The sequence below is a fragment of the Lytechinus variegatus genome, chromosome 2, assembly GCF_018143015.1.
Source record: "Lytechinus variegatus isolate NC3 chromosome 2, Lvar_3.0, whole genome shotgun sequence".
NCBI classification, from domain to species: Eukaryota; Metazoa; Echinodermata; class Echinoidea; order Temnopleuroida; family Toxopneustidae; genus Lytechinus; species Lytechinus variegatus.
Window position 1 is genome coordinate 75,177,662 of NC_054741.1, and position 20,146 is coordinate 75,197,807.

The 20,146-nt window shown below is 35.8% G+C and overlaps 1 protein-coding gene across 7 annotated transcripts in view; it reads left to right on the forward strand.

Annotated features, from left to right (window-relative positions):
• Window positions 1–20,146, forward strand: part of LOC121409024 (RIMS-binding protein 2-like) — a 103,936-nt gene that overhangs the window by 60,798 nt on the left and 22,992 nt on the right. For all 7 annotated transcript variants that reach the window (XM_041600807.1, XM_041600803.1, XM_041600804.1 and 4 more), the window contains exons 5-10: window positions 5,239–5,343; window positions 11,722–11,903; window positions 12,355–12,506; window positions 14,739–14,800; window positions 15,144–15,380; window positions 16,264–16,339. In XM_041600807.1, coding sequence (XP_041456741.1) covers window positions 5,239–5,343; window positions 11,722–11,903; window positions 12,355–12,506; window positions 14,739–14,800; window positions 15,144–15,380; window positions 16,264–16,339 — 814 coding nt within the window. The remainder of the gene's footprint in view (window positions 1–5,238; window positions 5,344–11,721; window positions 11,904–12,354; window positions 12,507–14,738; window positions 14,801–15,143; window positions 15,381–16,263; window positions 16,340–20,146) is intronic.

The following is a 20,146-nucleotide window of genomic DNA, read 5'->3' on the forward strand; positions in this document are numbered from 1 at the left end:
TATAATATCCTCTCTATTTTCATTATTTATTTATATATTCTGTTGGGGGGTAGTGACTATTTCAGTCTACATTTAGTGTATGATATTGATATCAAATATGAGTAGCCCTTAAGTGTTTATATTTTTGCTAGTATTTTTTAACTGTTATATTGAAGATTGTGATAATTCACAGAAGGTTTATATATTCATGAAAAGTTTAACTGACGCACAACACAAGAAAGTTCCCTTGTATTGTACAATTTGTGTTAGGAGATTGTTTTCAAACCTACGAATACTATTGTCATATTTTCATATATTCATCTGTATCTGATAACAAAAAGGTGGGAAAAGAGACATTGGGGGCTGTGCACTACAACTTGATATGATGATGTTACTATTGATGAGAAATGAGAAGATCCTATCTTACTCCAGTGCTATCTCTCTGATTTCCTTAATCAATTTGCTTAAAAGGTACGTGCTATGAATAAGAATTTCTGAAATCATCGCGCTCGCTGTGTTTCTGCCTTATGTCTCAAGCCCAATCAATTATGCTAATTCTATCTCAGAGTCTATGAAAATGAGAGTTTTGCATTGAGCCTTTCTGTCTGGTACCTTGAGGCTTTGTCGACTTCACCTGAGGTAACTTGTACTGCACCAATGCCATTATAAGCAAGAGATGAATTATGACCTTCACATAATGGAAGATCTAATCGTGATCTGATTTACCATAGAAATTGTAATTGCTTTGGGTATATTTTTACAAATACAATATCTGTTTGTTGTATTGGAATTTTGGAAAGATACGTATACTACATGTTTATTTCAATTAATTTGAGATTGAGCCAGATATATGCACCCATCTTTCAGATGTAATTCTTAACGGCTGATGAAAACATTTCATGGGTATGGTTTATTAGTTCCAAGCTCTTGCTGATAATTGAAGGGGGTGGTAAGAATGAACACATCAAGCCCAAATCAGGCATTAAGTCCTGAAAAAGTAGTATCCCTTTCATGAATTTGCAGATGCGAATGGATGCGGCTTATTTCAATTCACGTAAAGTTGAGGACCAGAAATATCCCACATTATTTACTGTTTCTGTTAGTTTCTGTTTCATGATTGACTTCCTGAAGAAGATTCTCAAATAATGTGGTTTAAGGTCTTGTTTTCCCCTGTACAGTCACTTCACTGACTTACCATGGTGATAAGCTGCATTATATCATAGCTGGGGGTGTTTCACAAAGATTTAAGTATGACTTCAGTCGCACTTAAATGCCAACGTGTACATGATATGGAACGCTCGATCTTAATAGACACGTAGTAGTGCGCTTCCTCATGACACGATCTGACCAGTGCGATCAAGCCTTTCATACCGTACGCAATTTGGTATTTAAGTGCTACTCTAAGTCATACTTGAATCTTTGTGAAACACCCCCCAGGAGTTATAAACATAATACTATTTTTAAGCCACTGTTATTATGATCTGCACTCAAATTGGACCATTTGAGCGTAGTATGAAATTTGCCTTTCAGATTAAACTAAATGTGCACCTTTCCATAGACACAAACAAATTATTAATATCAAATTGTCTCAATGAAGCCAGAAATTATTGGGTATAGGGTATTATTAACTACTCTTTGATTGAAACTTGGCTTTTGGTCAGGTATCAAAAGTTCAAAGCAAGTTCCATTAAAGAATAAGTCTTGGAGCAACTAAACAGAAGTGTATCATAAAACATGCCTGTCAGATTAATCTATAGATATGCATCGGTCTAATGTAAAAAATAAGTCGTTAATGCTAATTTGTCTCCGCCAAGCCAGAAAGTAAGTGGTTATGACCAGATGATACCAGATAGGCTAAAAGAGAAATAAAAATAGTCTTGACTGGTTATATGAAAAAAGATTTCTTAAGAAAATATCATAGAATGATGGATGAGACTGAAAGAGACTGTCCTTGACAATAAAAAACTTTGAATACATACTGTTACACATAAAGTACATGTATGTTTTCATATTTTATCAACAAGAAAGATATATTGAAGGAGGGTAGTCTGCAAGTTAAATGAAGCTTAAAGTGACATGAACTAGGGATATTTGCCCATATATTCCTCACTATTCTTTCAAGCAAGTAACATCTATCTATTCCTTTCCTTGTATGTCTGTTTCTCTTGGAGCGTACTTCAGACATTGATGAAAGCCGTTTGATTGAGAACTTCCTGTTTGAGATTACATTTAACCAAACATTTTTAGCTTTTAGTCTCAACCTTAAAAACATCCATCCCACTCCCCTCCATCTAGCCAACCAAAGAAAAAAGGGCAATGTTCTCACAAGTGGGTCCCAGAAACTTTGACAAACAACCCACTGGAACTTGTTGAAAACCGCTGTTTTCTAATAGCAAAGTCATCGACTCGTCAGTGAATGGACTTTAAAGATTCCCCAAAGATTGAGACATTCATGATAAGGTTACCCAAAGAGATTGGTTAACATTTGCTGTGTGAGATAAAATTCTTCCATGACGATCAAATTACACTTGAATTTCCCCATTAGAATGGTTGAATAAACATGGATGTTTTGAGTACATATTTTGAATGTTTTTAAGTTGGTGAAATGGTGGATGTTGGAGAATTTTGCGTATTTTGACGAAGTATGAGTTGATGACTTGAATATGATGTTTTACAGACATGGATTGAAGATGTTCTCTGATTCTTGAATTGGTTTGTGCGGTGACCATTCCAGTCTTCAACAGGTTGATATCACTTGAGATGAATTGGTCATGCAAATAATTCTTTGGAGAAACACCATGAAATAGTCTCTTGGTACCACCATGTGATTTGTGAAAATAAGTGAAACTTTTAAATGACTTTACTGTCTTGTTTTACCACTGATTTTAATGATATTTTGGCATTTGTGTTTAATTATTTGTTTCTCTCTATTTATTGAAATCTACCAGTTGTTTAGTTGGATTTGGCCTTTGATTCTGAGATTCCCATAGACTTTGTACAAAAAACATTAAGTTCCAGTGGTAAACTGGTTAACAATGTCATTACATTTCAATGCCAAGTCATTGCCAGAGACTCTTCTGAAATATATTCACAGTCACATACTTCAAACCAAACCTCTTGAATCCAAAACAGCCAGATACTTCACATTTCATGTCCTGCCTTGATTTCATATAGTGACAAAAGTTTGAGTTCTGTGAAATAACAAGCAACGTACATGATACAATACTTCCATACATATGCAGTTTCCTTATATATGATTGGTATTCAAATGTTTTATCAGATGACAAGCCTAAATTGATTTTTTTTTATACAATATTTCCAAATGCTTAGGAATTTTATTTGCATGCCAGGAATGATATCTGTTTTAGATTGTGTAAAATCCGAGAATATATCTAATGAGGGGGAAATAGAGACAGCTGTTTTGGGACGTCACTATCATAATTCTCATTTGCTCAAAATCTACAGACTTTTGTACTGTTCAATGGTCAATATGTGAAAGGCACCTTCATGAACAAGCGATATGAATTACATTTTTCATATAGCAATGTTTCATTCCTGCTATGTTATTAAATTGACAGTGCAGCTATTTCTATTTTTATACCCTGGTAATCAATTTCTGTATTGACTGCCGCTGCCGCACCTGTCCTTGTTGGTGACAGACCCTCCGACTTGCTGACGTGCAAACGCAAACCTGGCTCCACAATGAAACCGCACATCCTTTCGTCATACACGCCTTGCATCCATAATTTCCCCGCATTTGCGTTACGGGGGCCATGCAAATAAGTTCTAATAGAAGAGTCAACAGGTATCGCAAGTATCTGGCTTTGTTCAATTTCTAGAACTTGCCTTGCCAAGCATGCGGCAGTGCATTCCACCCCTTGATGAAACTGTTTGAAGAGTACCACCGGGCTATTCCCCCTTGAGTGAACAAATTGAGGAAATGCATTCCTGTGTACATCATGGTAATCTGTCTCTATCGAGACGGCTCGCTATGACTACGCTCTGAAGATAGAACAAATACATTCAAAACAAGACAAGCATGTCTTCGTGTTTAGGCATGTAGTCGCGCATTTATCATATTGTAAGATGTACATGTGAGAGCGAGCTGTTTCTTTAATCATGGCCGATATGTTATCTGAACTTCGCAAAGACAAGTGTCTTAGGCGCCGCTCAGACAATCAGTGCTGTTTGTTTCATTTTCTCTGTGAGGCATTCCCATGAGAATTTCATTTATACCACATGTTAGTAATCATGTACTTCAAAGGCAAGCTAGTTTTCAAATTGGCAGTTTTATTTGTACATGCTCTGCTGTCTTTTGCTAATGATTAACTTTAGTTAACATTGTATGAGTTGAGTCAATGCTCTTCCGGCCCTAGACAAGTATTCATCAAGTCTTGGCTCAATCTCCATGGGCTCTTCAGATGAGAAGATAAATTGTCAGGTGGCAGCAGCATTCCCATACTAAATACATTTTCTCTAATGATAAATCTTCCACTTCTACCGATTATGAAATGACATGTTTCGCAATCGAAAAAGTTGTGTCTACTTAATTGAAAATAAATTCATTCTTTGTACAAATTAGCAACAGTTTGATGGTATTACGGAGTGTATTTTTATTTAACAGTTAGCTCACTATTGTCAAATATTAGCAATCTTCTCAGTGCTCACTGAATTGACAATATTTTTACCAATACAAGTATTATATTTTACACTCGTTTTTGTCAATTCATATCTTGGTTAGATATGAAGTTCCTATTTTGATTAGAATTAATAGTTTTTGATCATTTAAAAGACAATCTATTTGACAATCAACACCTCCCTTAAATAAATCTACTTTATGACTGATGGAAATCTGTCTTTTAATATTCATGGACTTAGAAAATTCATGAGCATTTGCTCAAAGGGGCTTTTTTAAAATCCCTTTCTTTCTCATTCATATGTCTTCTCAATTCTACAGCTTTCATGTTTATGGTTGCTTTTATTGAATGGGGTAGCCACATGTTTTCTTCAATCTCTTCTTCAATTTTCCATCTTATCCCCCATCTCTTTTTTGTTCAGTTCTACCCCCATGTCTTTGGCAATGTCTTGTTCGTGTGAATCTATGCATACTTAAAATATTATCATAGCTGCTCTACCTAGCATTTCTTATTAGAACTCAGGTGCTTAAAGATTCTCATGAATGAAATTCACTGAATTAATATACAAACCTCTTAATGGCAAAATTCATGAATGTATTGGGTTTTTTTTCTTGTCTTGCAGCTGATGCAGTCATCTGAGGAAAAGCGTAAGCAGTTGGAGAGAGATTATGAGGAGGCACTTAGAGACCTGGAAGAAAGGCAGAGTGAGATTAGGAGATTACAGATGGTAAGGATGTAGATAGCTAGATGGAAGGAAAGAGAGAGAGAGGGGGGAGAAAAGGAGAGAAAGAACAATTGAAATATAGAGAAAGGGAACGATAAAGAAGCATTTAGAGACTTTGAGGAAAAGCAGAGTGAGATTAGGAAACTACAGGTGGTAAGAATGAATATAGCTAGATGGAAGGAAAGAAAGGGGGGAGAAAAGGAGAGAAAGAACGATTGAAATATAGAGAAAGGGAATGATAAAGAAGCACATAAAGGCTGTCTGCACCATCCCGAGTTTTCAAATTAGCGCGCTTTTTCTGATCTGGCAAATTATCGCGATCTAAACAATCTCGAGATTATTTGCAATGGAGATGCAATTATCGCGCTAGTTCGCTGGATTAATCTCGAGATTGCAATCCCAAGTCAACTTGGGATTATTTGCAAAATAGCGCGCTATTTTACGAATTATTGCACTAATTCGTAGGTGCAGATGCACTCGGGATTATTTATTCACGGCGTCAGACCATAATGCATCGATGCCTCGCTTGAGCAGGAATCGCTCTTCTTGCGATGGTGGAGACGGGGTTTCTTGAATCTCAAGATTAATCGCGAAGATCAAGCAAAACTGAGATGCTTGACATCATGTTAGAACCTTTTTTTAGAGAATAGCTAAAACTTTTAAAAACATTTTAATGCCGAATTCACACCCACTTGTTAACAGTAGGTACTACGGATATGATTAGAAATAAGTAAAGTAAAAACAAAGTGAAACCTTGCAGTGGAGATGGAAAGTACAGACTGCACTCTGTTGAGTGACTTCTTGAGAAGAGATGATGATGATAATACCAGTATCAACAAGCTGAAACACACTGTGATACACAGTGATTGTTATCTGATATCGGTAGCCATCATTATTCACAAGATGAAGGAGGATCAGATATCCACGCTTCCAGAGCAAGAAAACAAACTCATGCCCCTCTTTTTATCATCAGAGTTTCCTGAGAGTCTACGAAATCGAAATTAAAGAGTGGGGTATTATTCAAGTGTATGTATGTAGTACACAAATAAAGGACAAAGGCCTCCATTGCAATATAGAGAGGCACATTTCTTAAGTTCTTGCAAAGAAAGAAAGATAGAAATGAAGAAATAAAGAAGATCATCTAGAGTGTTGAATCTTCAGTAGGGGAAGGCGGGGTAAGTTGTGACAGTTTTTGCTTTTTGCATGTTAGAATTGATATGATTAATAATCTTGTCGAAATAAATACCTTGCCTTGAAATTTAATTCTTCTGAAATATTTTCCACCTATATATAACTTTCTATCCCCACACTGAAAGTCACCGTGACCTTTGAAAAAAACGATGTCAAATGGCTCAACTTGCCCCATATATGGGGTAAGTTTGAGCCACCTTCTGGGGTAAGTTGAGCCACAAAAACTATGTACAAAATGTATGAGGGGAGAACCAGCATGTCAATTTTTTGTTTAATGTTTTTTCACTTGCTAATTCTATATAAATACTAACATCCTTTAAAAGGAAAAGAGCAGTCATGTAAATTTGCTCCTTTCAGCAAGCATTTCAATCAATTTTTATGGTTTGTTTGTTTTGTAAGATACATTACCATAGGAATTACCATGGCTCAACTTGCCCCATGCTGTTTGGCTCAACTTACCCCAGTCCGAACTTAGTGCGATAATTTTGTATCCACACATTTATTATGCATCCATCATATATAAGACTATGACAAGAATGAAGATCCATACCTGGACTAATAATGTTGTTATCATGTCTTTATTATATTTAAAGACGTGTATTTATAAAGCACTTATCTATTTCACACTCTTTTTTACTTTTTTGGATGAAATTCATATTTTTCCCTCTAAAAAACTACTTTTTGTTTCAAAGTTGAAAACAATGTGGTGGGGTTAGGGGTTATGCTATGGGTCATCAATACATGACACCACCACAATGTCTGACTCATTCATTATTGGCCTGGGGCTGGTGGCTCAACTTGCCCCTATGCTCAACTTACCCCGCCTTCCCCTACTTATAAATGGATTCAAATCTATATTAAGCTAGACAAATGACGCTAGAACTCCTTGTGAATATTGTGTTATGGTTTTCATACCTAGAAACACACCAGAGATCTGTGAAGATTAGTCCTTCTGCCTTATAAGGTGGTTTCAGACCGCCTCGAAGTTCGCCAGTTCCAGGTATTCTCTGATCGGGAAATTTACCCCGATCAGAAAATACCAGGTATTTTGGTAATGTGAAAGCAAACTACGCGTAATATCCCCGAAAGAAAATACCCGCTAAATAGCAGGTACTTGGCGAAATTACGAGAACTTTCGTGGGGATTTTTCCAAGGTCGCAGGTATTTTGGCGATGTGAAAGCAAATTACGGGAACTTTTATCCCAGCGTGTCGTTGGGCGCGGCGGCGTGGGTGGCTGCTGGGCTAGTGATTTTGAATCTCGCGCCTTGTCTGCTTATCAGACCATACTGCGCATGCTCGTAACTTCGGGAACTTATCCCGAAGGATGTGTTTCGGGGCGGTGTGAATGCAGGAATAATTAACGGGTATTTTTTAGCCTTAAAAAGTTCTCGTAATTTAACGGGGATTCTTGTGATCGAGGCGGTTTGAAACCGCCTACTGTCAGCTGCTGAGCATAATAGAACAGAGAATGGTAATAATAGCACTATACTATGCAGGACCCCCTGGAAGAACAGCTAATGAAGCTGCAATAACTCATAAGAATCATTACCAATATATTTCTTCTAGAAATATGATTATTCTAAATGATTTATTTCTCACTGTACTTTCTTTAAGCCTGGTTTTACTTTTATATTATTATTACCAAGAACTTCCCTCCATCAAATAAACAAACAAAAATTATGATACGAATTCACATGTGCAATGCAACCCATTTGCTCTGCTTAGTTATTTCATTTGGACGTATTGTATATAAACAGAATACATGTATAATGACGATGCAACAGATATTTGCCGACTTCATTTGACATACCTATACTGCAGTTAACTCATTTTATAATGTTTTGTTATATGAGGACCTTATAAAATCATGCATGCACTTCCCATGTGATATTTCTACAAAAATCAATTATTGATTATTTAACTGCTCATGAAATAACTCACTCCTTGACTCTGAACATTTCATTCCTGTCTGATATATGTACTTGGATATCAGCTTGTTTCCTTCTGCACCTTACAGATGTTAGAGCTAGAGGGCAATAATATCAATCGTGTTTCTATTTTGTTGTCAAAAAGAGCAAAGCCTTCAAATGTAATCAACTTAATTTCAGTTTTTCCCTCAAGTGCTTAAAGTGAGAAAGTCATGCTTTATCTAAAAAGAAATGGAAATTGTGTTATGCACTCATATATATTTGATGTTGCTTTTTACCGTCTCATCGTTTTGAAATGTATACACTGAACCTGTAGTTTTGGATGTAGGGTTCATTTTTCTGTAAGTCTAAGTCTCTTTCTCTTCTTTTTATCAGCTTCTTTTCTCATTGTGATATAATTTCCTCCCTGAATTAAACCTTTTTTTGCCTGCCTTTTAAAAATCTTATTCTTTCTTGATGTATCCATTGCAGTTGCTATGTTGATGCCTGTCCTTCCCCCTTTCTCCACTTTAATCACCCTCTCTTCTTCTCTATCTCCTGTCCTACAAAACAAGGCCTCCTTTAAATCTCTTTTCTATCTTGCCATCTTTATATTCCAGACCTCTATCCATTCTTCCACACAATAGTCCAAGGCAAAACCATGATTAGCTACAGATGCCCCAAAGCCATGCAAATAATATCGGTTCACTATTCATAATTGGAAAATTATCAATTTGCCTCTAGAAATAAATCTGAAACGGTTAATTGCTTCAATGCCTTCTCGAAGAGTCTGAAGATAGGGAGTTGTCTTCTGTTGAAAAGCAGTAATCTATTGGTTTGAGCACATAGAGGGTTAAAATAAGTTGAAATTGCTTCCAATACTATTTGTAATCTCATTTAATAATCTCATGCATCATATGAAATCAAATCTTGTTTCTTCTGGCTATAGTATAAGCTTTTTCTGATGAAAGCTTAATTGGAACGCTAAAATGCCTTTTTTCTTGGACATTAAGTTCTTTGTTGATTCTAGCACATTCCTCATTACTTGGAAGTGTAATGCTTAGTGGTAGTAAATTACCAAACAGGATGTATCCGACCAAGTTATGTTTGATTTGCCTTTGATTAAAGGATTCGTATTCATATACCCAGGAGAGGACTAAAAGCCATTTGGCATTTTTGTTTTTGAAATAATGTTTTCTTTTTACAATTTCTCTGAAAAGAATTTTGTTTTAGCAATATTGTCACTTTCAGGGGGAATTTCATAGCAATTTAGTGCTTATCCCAAAGCAATACACAGGCTTTGCATTTTTCATGCTATATCATTCGATAGTATATTTGATGTCTACTCCTTCTGACTGAAGCATATTACAGGTGTTTTGCCTGTTGAGAGATTACCAGTATCACTTAAAGAATGCCCCCATCTTAGCTGTAGCCTCATTGGCTTGGGTTGCTATGAGATCAGTGAGATCTTGTAAAAACCTAGTTACATGTGGTGCAGGAGACCAAAATTAGAAAGTATCATGTACTTATTATTACTTTGTTTTTCCCAAAGCACATTTCAGGTGCTAGGCTTGAGTGGGGTACCTATTCCAGTTCAAGTATTCCCAAACCTAAGTAGCCTCCTTTGTGGACAATGTAGTATTGCTCGTAATTCTTAAAGTGGTGAATGTGGTGCATCTCTTGTTTGAATTTTCCTTTAATGCCTCGCTTACATATTGCACCAAGAACTGAACTGTTGAAAGGTATCATAGCTCTTCTGTTTCATGATTGTTTCATTTTCAATACAGCAACACATTTCAGGTGTCGAGTCTGTCTTGGGGTGCCTAACTAGCTCAAGTACTCCCCAAACCCTACAACTCCCATATCGGCAAGCAGGGTGATATCGCTGGGGTAAATGCCCATGGAGCTTGTTGAGAAAATACTACCCTTGTTCAATAAAGTTCAATAAGTACAGTTAATCTTCACATGTTGTTAGGAAGTACCGGATAGTATACATTAAAGTGATTGTATTGGGGACGTGCTTGTGTGATTTTCTTACATGTTTGTAAGAACCCAATGTGTATGAAGGAGAGATAGAGATACCATGGGAAAGGTTGTTAACTTAAACAGAAAACAATTATTTATTTAGTGAGGGGAAAAGAGATAATGAATGATGAATGGATTACTTTGAGTGAACTGTTACATCATGAGAAGTACTGAGGGTATTTTAGAGAGTGATAAATAGGTAGACAAATAATTTTAGTTCTTTGATTTTGGTGAGTGAATTTACAAAATGAAAAAGAAGAGGGTGTTTAAAAAAGTGAGAGAAATAAGATTATGTTGAGAGGGGGTGGGATGGGAGAGAGAGAGGGGATGTCAAGAAAGGAAGGAGAGGAAGTATGAAATAAACAGATTGAATAGAGTACTTTGATTAAAACTGTTGCATTCTGGGAAGTGCTTTTAGGGCATTTCATTTAATGAGCACCCAAATTGCATCTTCTTGTCTACAGCTTTGCAGGTGAGAAGCCCAGAGGGGTGTGTAGACTTGAGTGTTCACTCCAAGCCAACCCCCCCCCCCCTTTAAAAAAAGGATTGTCCCTTGGAGCAGTAATTGAAGCAATTTATTACTTGACACTCGAGGGTCTTCAGATAGGACCTGATCATCCCTACAACAGTCATTCAGTGGAAAAAGGGCATTACATCATACCCTCCACATGGATCAAATGTCCTTTTGGCTTTAATTAGATGACATGTCTCTAGGTATGGCCATGTCATTTGAAAGAGAGTTGGAAGTTAATAAGCTGGACTGTGCTACAGGCCATTTTGGTTTCATGTTCTTTTACTTTAGTGATGATCTATGATGAGAACAAGCTTCATATATATGGGAATGAAAATATTTTGAAAGGTGATTTTCTTTTATATCTAGTGATTAGGATATGATGTAGACCTTTGTAACAGGAAAATAGCAATGATATTTTTATATGAATTTGATTATTTTTATGCAGAATAAAGGGGCCTTTATTTATTAATAGCTTAAATTTGAAGAAAATGCTTTCCTCCTTTAAATGTACTTTTTTTTATTGTGAAACATGATATGTGGAGCATGGAAAATATGGTAAAGAGCGCTATTTGAATGTTGCTTGTTACAATTATAACAGTCCTATTAGAAGTGTGGAAATGCCACTCCCTAAACTAAAATGTACAATATTCATTTGGTAAACAAAGCATATGGGATCCCGTTTCTGCCCATATGCATATTTCCAGAATTCACAATTTTCCCCCTTTTATTCTCACTTGGACCAGGCTCAGGATGAGGTTATGACTCAGAACCGAGATGTCGTAGCCAGGCTAGAGCACAAGGTCCAGAACTTGGAGAAGCAATGGATAGAGACTCGTCAGAACTCTGGAAGGAATGCTGCTGAGCTGAGTGGTCTACGTCAGCAAACACACTCACAGTTACAAACACTTCAATCTTCAGCATCTAGGTATGTGAAAATAATTCCAGGGGGTTCTTTAGGTTGCCCATAATGTCATTGTATTCTGCATAGTTCTATAGCGTGGCAGACATTGATTGCCTGATGTTGGTGGTCTATGAATTTGATTGATGCAGAGTTATACAAATTTCCCAAAGCGTAAATACTTCAATTCCTCTGTAGAAGTGTGAAGGCCCATATTGACAATATTTAAAACAAGTTAGCGAGTTCAAGAGATAAAGATTCATTTACCTAATATTACAGATATCTGTCAAAGTTCTTGAGAAAAAAGGCTGGTCTGAGTGGGCCATACCAGCATTCAAATTTGCAGTTGCAGATGATGTGAAGCAATGGATTCAAAACTGTGGATTACTACTACTAATACTATTTCAATAATAAGCACAATTCACATTTTCTGTGCAGTTCCATCTATTAACTGTTATGCTGTTGTATGCTTCCATAGATCATCAACTGGACAGAACTTGGGTTCATCGACAGTGAGAAGCAAAGAAACTGAAAAGGAAGATTGGAAGAAGATAGCAGAAGAGGCTGTTGTAACTAGGACGCCCTCTCAGGTGACGGCAGCTGCTTCTGGTTCAAAACTAAAATCACAAGGTATGGAATCCGTAGAATCTTTGATGTGTCAGAATTTTCACATTTATTACTAAATATCTAGGTTTAGTCTGTTATTTCTGTGTGGCTTATAATGTTATGTATGAACAAGGTCTTGGGTTTAGCTAGATGTTATTTTCTTTATCTTCCAGTGGTTGAGCTCATCAGAGTAACAGTCTATTGGCTTATAATGTTATGTATGAACAAGGTCTTGGGTTGAGCTACCTGTTATTTTCTTTATCTCCTAGTGGTTGAGCTCATCAGAGTAACAGTCTATTGGCTTATAATGTTATGTATGAACAAGGTCTTGGGTTGAGCTACCTGTTATTTTCTTTATCTCCTAGTGGTTGAGCTCATCAGAGTAACAGTCTATTGGCTTATAATGTTATGTATGAACAAGGTCTTTGGTTGAGCTACAGGTAATCTCCCAGTGGTTGAGCTCATCAGAGTAACAGTCCATTGGCTTATAATGTTATGTATGAACAAGGTCTTGGGTTGAGCTACAGGTTATTTTCGTTATCTCCCAGTGGTTGAGCTCATCAGAGTAACCGACTCTGACAGCCTGAGCTCATTCAAGCTTCCCAGGAGAATTCGTCAGTAGTGGCGGTGCATACAGACTGCCATACATGCGGACTATGTATCGTCTGAGAATCATTCCCTTGCCTGCCCTTACACACTCATTATTTATTTTCCATCTTTCTTTCTCTATCTCTTACATTTTCTTTCCTCCCTCCCATCTTCTTTTTCTAATTTAATTGCCCCTTATTATATATATATTTATAGCCTGTCCTATCTTTTCAGGCAGTATTCTCCCTCTCCTTTTCTCTCTCTCTCTTCTTCTCTTTGTATCTATCTTGCCTTTTGTATGATCACTTACTATTTTGCCATCTTGCTCTCTCACTCATCTCTAAATATCCCTCAAAATCTCTAAATACTTTTCCCTCTCATTCTTTCCCAGTCTTTCTCCTCTCTTCATCTCTATATCTTTTGTACATATTCTGTATCTTTTTTTTTTTATTTATTTCATCTGTTTAGTTAATGATTCTTTTTTTACTTATAGCATATGATTCTATTATTTGTGTGTGTTTTCTTTGCTCTTGTCTGTATTCTCAAATGGTCTGATTGTCTTTCATTGACATAAATCTTTTTGACAACTAATATTATTTATGCATGTCTCTCTAGAGAGCAGCAGAGGGATTACTTATAAGTAGAATCTCTCTCTCTTTCTTCCCCCACTTTCTCTCTCTTACACACACTCACACATATAACAAATTATCTTGAAAATTATTTCTGTATACTCTTCTGTTTCCTTTCCCTCCCCCCCCCATTCTTGTCCTCCTGCTTCTTCTTCTACCTCTTGGCTTCTGCTGCTACTTCTGCTATTCCTGCTGCTACAACCACCACTTCTACACCTATTTCTGTTCTATCTTTTTCATAATTATGAATTTCTTTGTCATCCTCACTACCACCATCATCTTCATTGTTACCTTCTTTATTATCATCATCATCATCATCATCACCATCATCTTCTTCTTCTCCTCCTCCTCCTCCTCCTTCTTCACCATTATCATCTTCTTCATCATTATCGTCAGCATCATCATCAGTTCATTCTTCTCATTATTTGCTTCCTCTGCTCAGCTCCGAAACCCCTTAATATATTAACATCTCTTCAATTTCGTTGGATCCCAAGATAACCATGTCTATCCTAACCTCTCTGGGGAGTTTGTACTAGACTTCAACTCAGACAAATTTATTACCAGAATTTATGTCTCTAAGCATGTTCACACTCATCAGAAACATTCCATTTTCTTCATTTCAGACATTTTGTTGCTTCTTCCTTCTTGATTTTCAAAATTTCAATTATTAATATACCCCTTACTTGTCTTTTGATATTTTTTATGAAGTTGCATCCTTTTTTTTTATTACAAGGCTTGTATGTATCATCACACATAATTTTTTAAATATACAAATCTGTGGATTATCTTTGAATACCTCTGTAGCATTTTCATTATTTGAGTAAGATAATAGAATATTTATACCTATACTTATTGGATATATATTGTGAAATTTTTTATTTGATTCCAAAAACTATTATTTGTAATATTTCTAAGTATAAAAGCAAGTTGTACTTGAAGTCTGTTTAAGGTCGGAATTCATGGCATATGACTGTATTCTGTATAATAGTCTGATATTTGATATAAATGGAATTGAATAATTATGGTGTTTGTATTTTAGATGCAGCTGATTTATCACAGGCTTCTGAGAGCTCACAAAGGTCTGCAGCAAGAAATGGTCAGGTAAAAGCACACTCATATTCAAACAATGCTAAGTCTTTCTCTAGATTATTTTTTTATCAGATTTTAAGATTTTAATTTGCAACCCATTCCGTTCCACTTACCTATTACCCCCCCCCCAACCTTTCTATGAAATGATTGATTTTCACATTGTATTGCACATCTGTATATGTCTCTCTCCTCTGTTCTTCATTCTGTCATCTCATTATTTACTTTTTACAAGTATATAGCTTTTCGTCAATATTACCTTTGTTTTGAAACTGTTCTTTCTTAGTTCTATATATAAAAAAAATTATTGTTCATACAAATTAGCTATTACTGTGCATCTTTTTCCATCATTTTCTAGACGGATTCTATTAGTGAGCCAGGTGATCTCCTAGATGAGCTAAGTGACAAGATAGACCAGGTCTTGCTAAATAAACTTCACCATGCTTCTGTTTCCTCTGGACCAATCAGCAAGCTTGCTGTTTTCATCGCCCGCTACAACTATGACCCCTCCCAAGACTCCCCAAATGACAACTCTGATTCCGAGCTTCCACTAACAGCTGGCGACTATATTTATGTATATGGTGATCCTGATGAGGTAAATCAATTGGTGGTGGTTGTGATGGTGGTGGTGGTGGTGGTGGTGGTGGTGATGGTGGTTGTGATGGTGATGGTGGTGGTGGTGGTGGTAGTAGTGATGGTGGTTGTGATGGTAGTGCTAGTGGTGATGTTGGTTGTGATGGTGGTTTTGATGGCTGAGGTGGTGGTAGCAGTGATAGTGGTGGTGGTGATGGTGATGATGATGGTGGTGATAGTTGTGGTAGTGGTAATGGTAATAGTGATGGTGGTGATGGTGGGGATTGTGGTGGTAGTGGTGGTGATGGTGTTAATGGTTATGGTGATAGTGGTAGTGATGGTGGTGGTGGTGATGTTGGTGATGATGGTGGTGGTGATATTGGTGATGATGGTGGGGGTAGCGGTCTTGCTGGTGGTGGTGGTGGTGTTTATAGTTGTCATGGTAGTAGTTGGGGTGGTGATGCTGGTGGTGTTGATGATGTTGGTGATGGTAGAAGTAGTGATAATGGGCAGTGGAAAAAATTATGGTAGTGATCGTGATGCCTATGAAAATGATGTCAATGATTATGGTGATGGTATTATTGATTTTAATGAGTTGGATGGAAATATTTATCAATGCATTTTATTTCATGTTTCTTATGCAAAATAATGATTATTGTTCTGATGCTTTCTTGTTTGCTTTTGCTGATAGTAGAGAAGTTATATTGATGATCAATGTAATGATGAAAATTGCAGTCTTCTGAGATGAACATATGCTACCGGTCCTCCAGTTGCTTACTCACTATTCCTTATGTTTTCTTTATGGCAATCACATTAAAATTAACACTGTCAATATCTTTTAGTAGACAGAAACAATATTTCAGTGAAGGTAGCAAGTTTTGACAACATTTTATTTTTTGTTTTAGGATGGTTTCTATGAAGGTGAGCTAATGGACGGTAGGAGAGGTCTAGTCCCATCTAATTTCATTGAGAGAATAGCAGGTATGTAACCATTTTTCATCCAACTCTGTCCTCAAAGATTTGAAAGCACACATCAAATGATATATCAAAACAACAGTCTTTTTTCCTTTTCTTTTTTCCATTTGAATTTGTTTATATAATTTTCACATATTTCTTTATCTTCTGTATCTACATGTAAAATCGAAGTCCAGGGATTTGACCCATATATCATCATTACCGAGGGCTAAGATTAGTATATGAACCATTGAGTTGTAGGAATCATGCATGTAGATTAAAATGTTGTTTTAACACCCAATATTAATGTAATATGACTTGTGACTTTTAACTGAAGCATTCATTTTAAATGTACTTTACCTATAGAACAAGCACCAAAAAGAATAACAACAACAACAAAAGATTGGAAACAGAATAGTTATTATACTGACAATAATGTATGAGCTTTATATGGTACTTTCATTTAAATTTTTCCCATGATGCAAAATATGGGGTCTTTAAAGTGAAAATACAAGATAAATCACTCCTTTGAAGAGCAAAGGGAGTTAGGCCCACATACATTCAGGGGCTTTATTTCTTCAGATTATGTTATTGCTTAATGTTACTTATTTTTTAATCATATTGCATGTATCTTTGATCTTAAAAGATCATTATTATTTTCTTCACGGCAGAATAACTTTTCTATTACTTTTTATGGTTTGCTCTTTATAATGAGTTTTGAACTGAAAACACAAGGAGCATTTTGACTTGTGAATGTAAATAGGATCTTGTAGCATCCATTTCCCTACCCTCTCATAGAATCCAACCCAATCTCTAGCATTCAGAAAATGCTTATTGAGTTCTCTTCTTTATGTTCTATACTTTTCCATCTATTACCAAAGATGCTAATTTCCTTGTAGGAGATGGAGGTAACATTCATTCATTCATTTTAGCCAAAGCCACAAAACCAGAACAGTGTTGTTTCTCATTTTCATGAATGCTTTGATATGTGAGCACACCATCAGACCTATGTATACATGTATGACATTCAACAACACACAACCACATGAGTACAGTGGGGTTTGATTTCTTGCAGGTGCACAGATCATACCATCCGCTCCCAGTCTTACAATTCTTTTATTTTAAATTGCCACTTTCTTTTGCTGTAGATTTAGAAGCTTTGATTTATTTTATATTTGTAAATCCAAGCCAATTCATTTGATAAATGTTTCTTCTTTCTTAGCTGAAAAGAACTTAATTTTTTTTTTATCTCATTCATTAATAGTTTGTTAATTATTATCATTACATGTTTTTCCTCTTTCTTTCTTTATTTCATTTTTTTTATAATTATTGTTTCATGGGTGTTGTTTTTTTTTTACAGGCGATTTTGTTTCTTCTTGTCTTTAATTATGTATAATTCTCTTCTGTTATCACTTTCCTGACTGAATTTTTGTCTGACTTTATTGTGTCTGTTGTTGTATCTTTTTTCGTATATTCTTTCTTTCCTTCTCATTCTAATTTTTTATACTTCTTTGTTTGTTTTTCCCCCACTGACTTGATTATATAATTTCATTCAAGAACAAGGATTTGATCATTTCTTGTATAAAGTAGCACATTCTTTGTGTTTTTAGGGCTATTGGTTATCTGTTATTAGCCTCATTTTGCTTTACCTTCTCCATCTTTGAACAGCTTTGTTCATTCTGCTGACTATCTCCATTTCCTCATGTAAAACAACTCAATAAAATCACACTACATCTTAGTTCTCATAAATAAAATAATTGTCTATCATACTCGTTTCAACATTTCCTATTTCATTCAACGTTTCCTTTCATTCTCTATAGGAAAATCATGGATGTATTTTATTAGGGGTTTTCAATACAGTCATGGATCTCCATAGCTCTGTTCACCTGTTTTTCTTTAATAAATATGTATTGACCATTTCCTTCAGCAGTAATAACTGCTATAAGTTTGATCTCCATTATAAAAAAAAACTTTTCACTCTTTCCATCATTCAAGAATGCTATGCCTTTTCAAAGTTTTGATTTGTTATTCAGATTATATTGATGTACATAATCTATTTCTTTCCAATAGGCTTAAACAACCCTGCTGTATTTCTACCTGTATAAAAGCATTAAAATGGAAAAATCAATCTTGCTTTACAGATCCTTTGGAAGAGCTGTCACAAAATGTACCATCACTGAGTCTAATAGTCTGATGTCTCCATATTTCTCTATCTGATGTCATATTAACATTAATTTCACATTATAAAAGAGGTTATTTTACAAACATCACGTTTTGAAACATGCTTCCCCCCAAGAGCTTTTGTGAAATGATTGAATATTTGTTGCATCGATCATACTAGTTCTTTTGAAGAATATAATTTGTCCAAACCATTTATCTCTCTATCTTGGAAGGTATGATTAATATATATTTCAAATTACTGAGAGGATTGCTATAAAGATGCCACATCTTTAACCCCCCCCCCCTCAAAGAGCTGTTAGAAAACTGTAACAGATTTGTAATTTGTATCTTTTATTCCTCTCACTCCCAATGGAAATTAATCAATCTGAAATCTGTGCTATATTTGTAAGTCTAATCAGCATAAATTTTACATCTCGAGGGAAGCCCTTGTACATGTAGAATTTTTTTAAATATGCCCCCATTAGCTTTCTGAAAAATGCATCAAACATTTATGCTATAGATCATTCCAACTCCCAATGAAAAATTTTTACTTCTAACATATTTTGTCTTTGTTTGCCATAGGATATTTTATCAACATTAATATTCCATTATCAAGAGGATTTGTTTCAACATTATGCCCCCTTAAAAAAAAAGCTATGATGAATATTTATATATATATATTTTTACCATTAAAATATCTCCAACATAATTGTCTCACCTGCAAAGCAGAGTGAGACTATAGGCGCCGCTTTTCCAACGGCAGCAGCGGCGACGGCGGCGTCAACATCAAATCTTAACCTGAGGTTAAGTTTTTGAATCATAACTTAGAAAGTATATGGACCTAGTTCATGAAACTTGGCCATAAGGTTAATCAAGTATTACTGAACATCCGATTAGAGTTTCATGTCACATGACCAAGGTCAAAGGTCATTTAGGGTCAATGAACTTAGACCGTGTTGGAGGAATCAACATCAAAATCTTAACCTGAGGTTAAGTTTTTGAAATGTCATCATAACTTAGAAAATATATGAACCTAGTTCATGAAACTTGGACATAAGGTTGATCAAGTATCACTGAACATCCTGCATGAGTTTTATGTCACATGACCAAGGTCAAAGGTCATTTAGGGTCAATGAACTTTGACCAAATTGGGGGTATCTGTTGAATTCCCATCATAACTTTGAAAGTTTATGGATCTGTTTCATGAAACTTGGACACAATAGCAATCAAGCATCACTGAACATTTTGTGCAAGTTTCAGGTCTCATGATTAAGGTCAAAGGTCATTAGGGTCAATGAACTTTGGCCGAATTGGGGTTATCTGTTTAATTACCATCATAACTTTGAAAGTTTATTGGTCTCGTTCATTAAACTTGGACATTAGAGTAATCAAGTATCACTGAACATCCTGTACGCATTTCAGGTCACATGACCAAGGTCAAAGGTCAATGAACTTTGGCCGAATTGGGTGTATCTGTTGAATTACCATCATAACTTTGAAAGTTTATGGATCTGATTCATGAAACTTGGACATAAGAGTAATCAAGTATCACTGAACATCCTGTGCGAGTTTCAGGTCACATGATCAAGGTCAAAGGTCATGTAAGGTCAATGAACTGTGGCCATGTTGGGTTTTTTTGTTGAATAACCATCATATCTCTGTAAGTTTATTGGT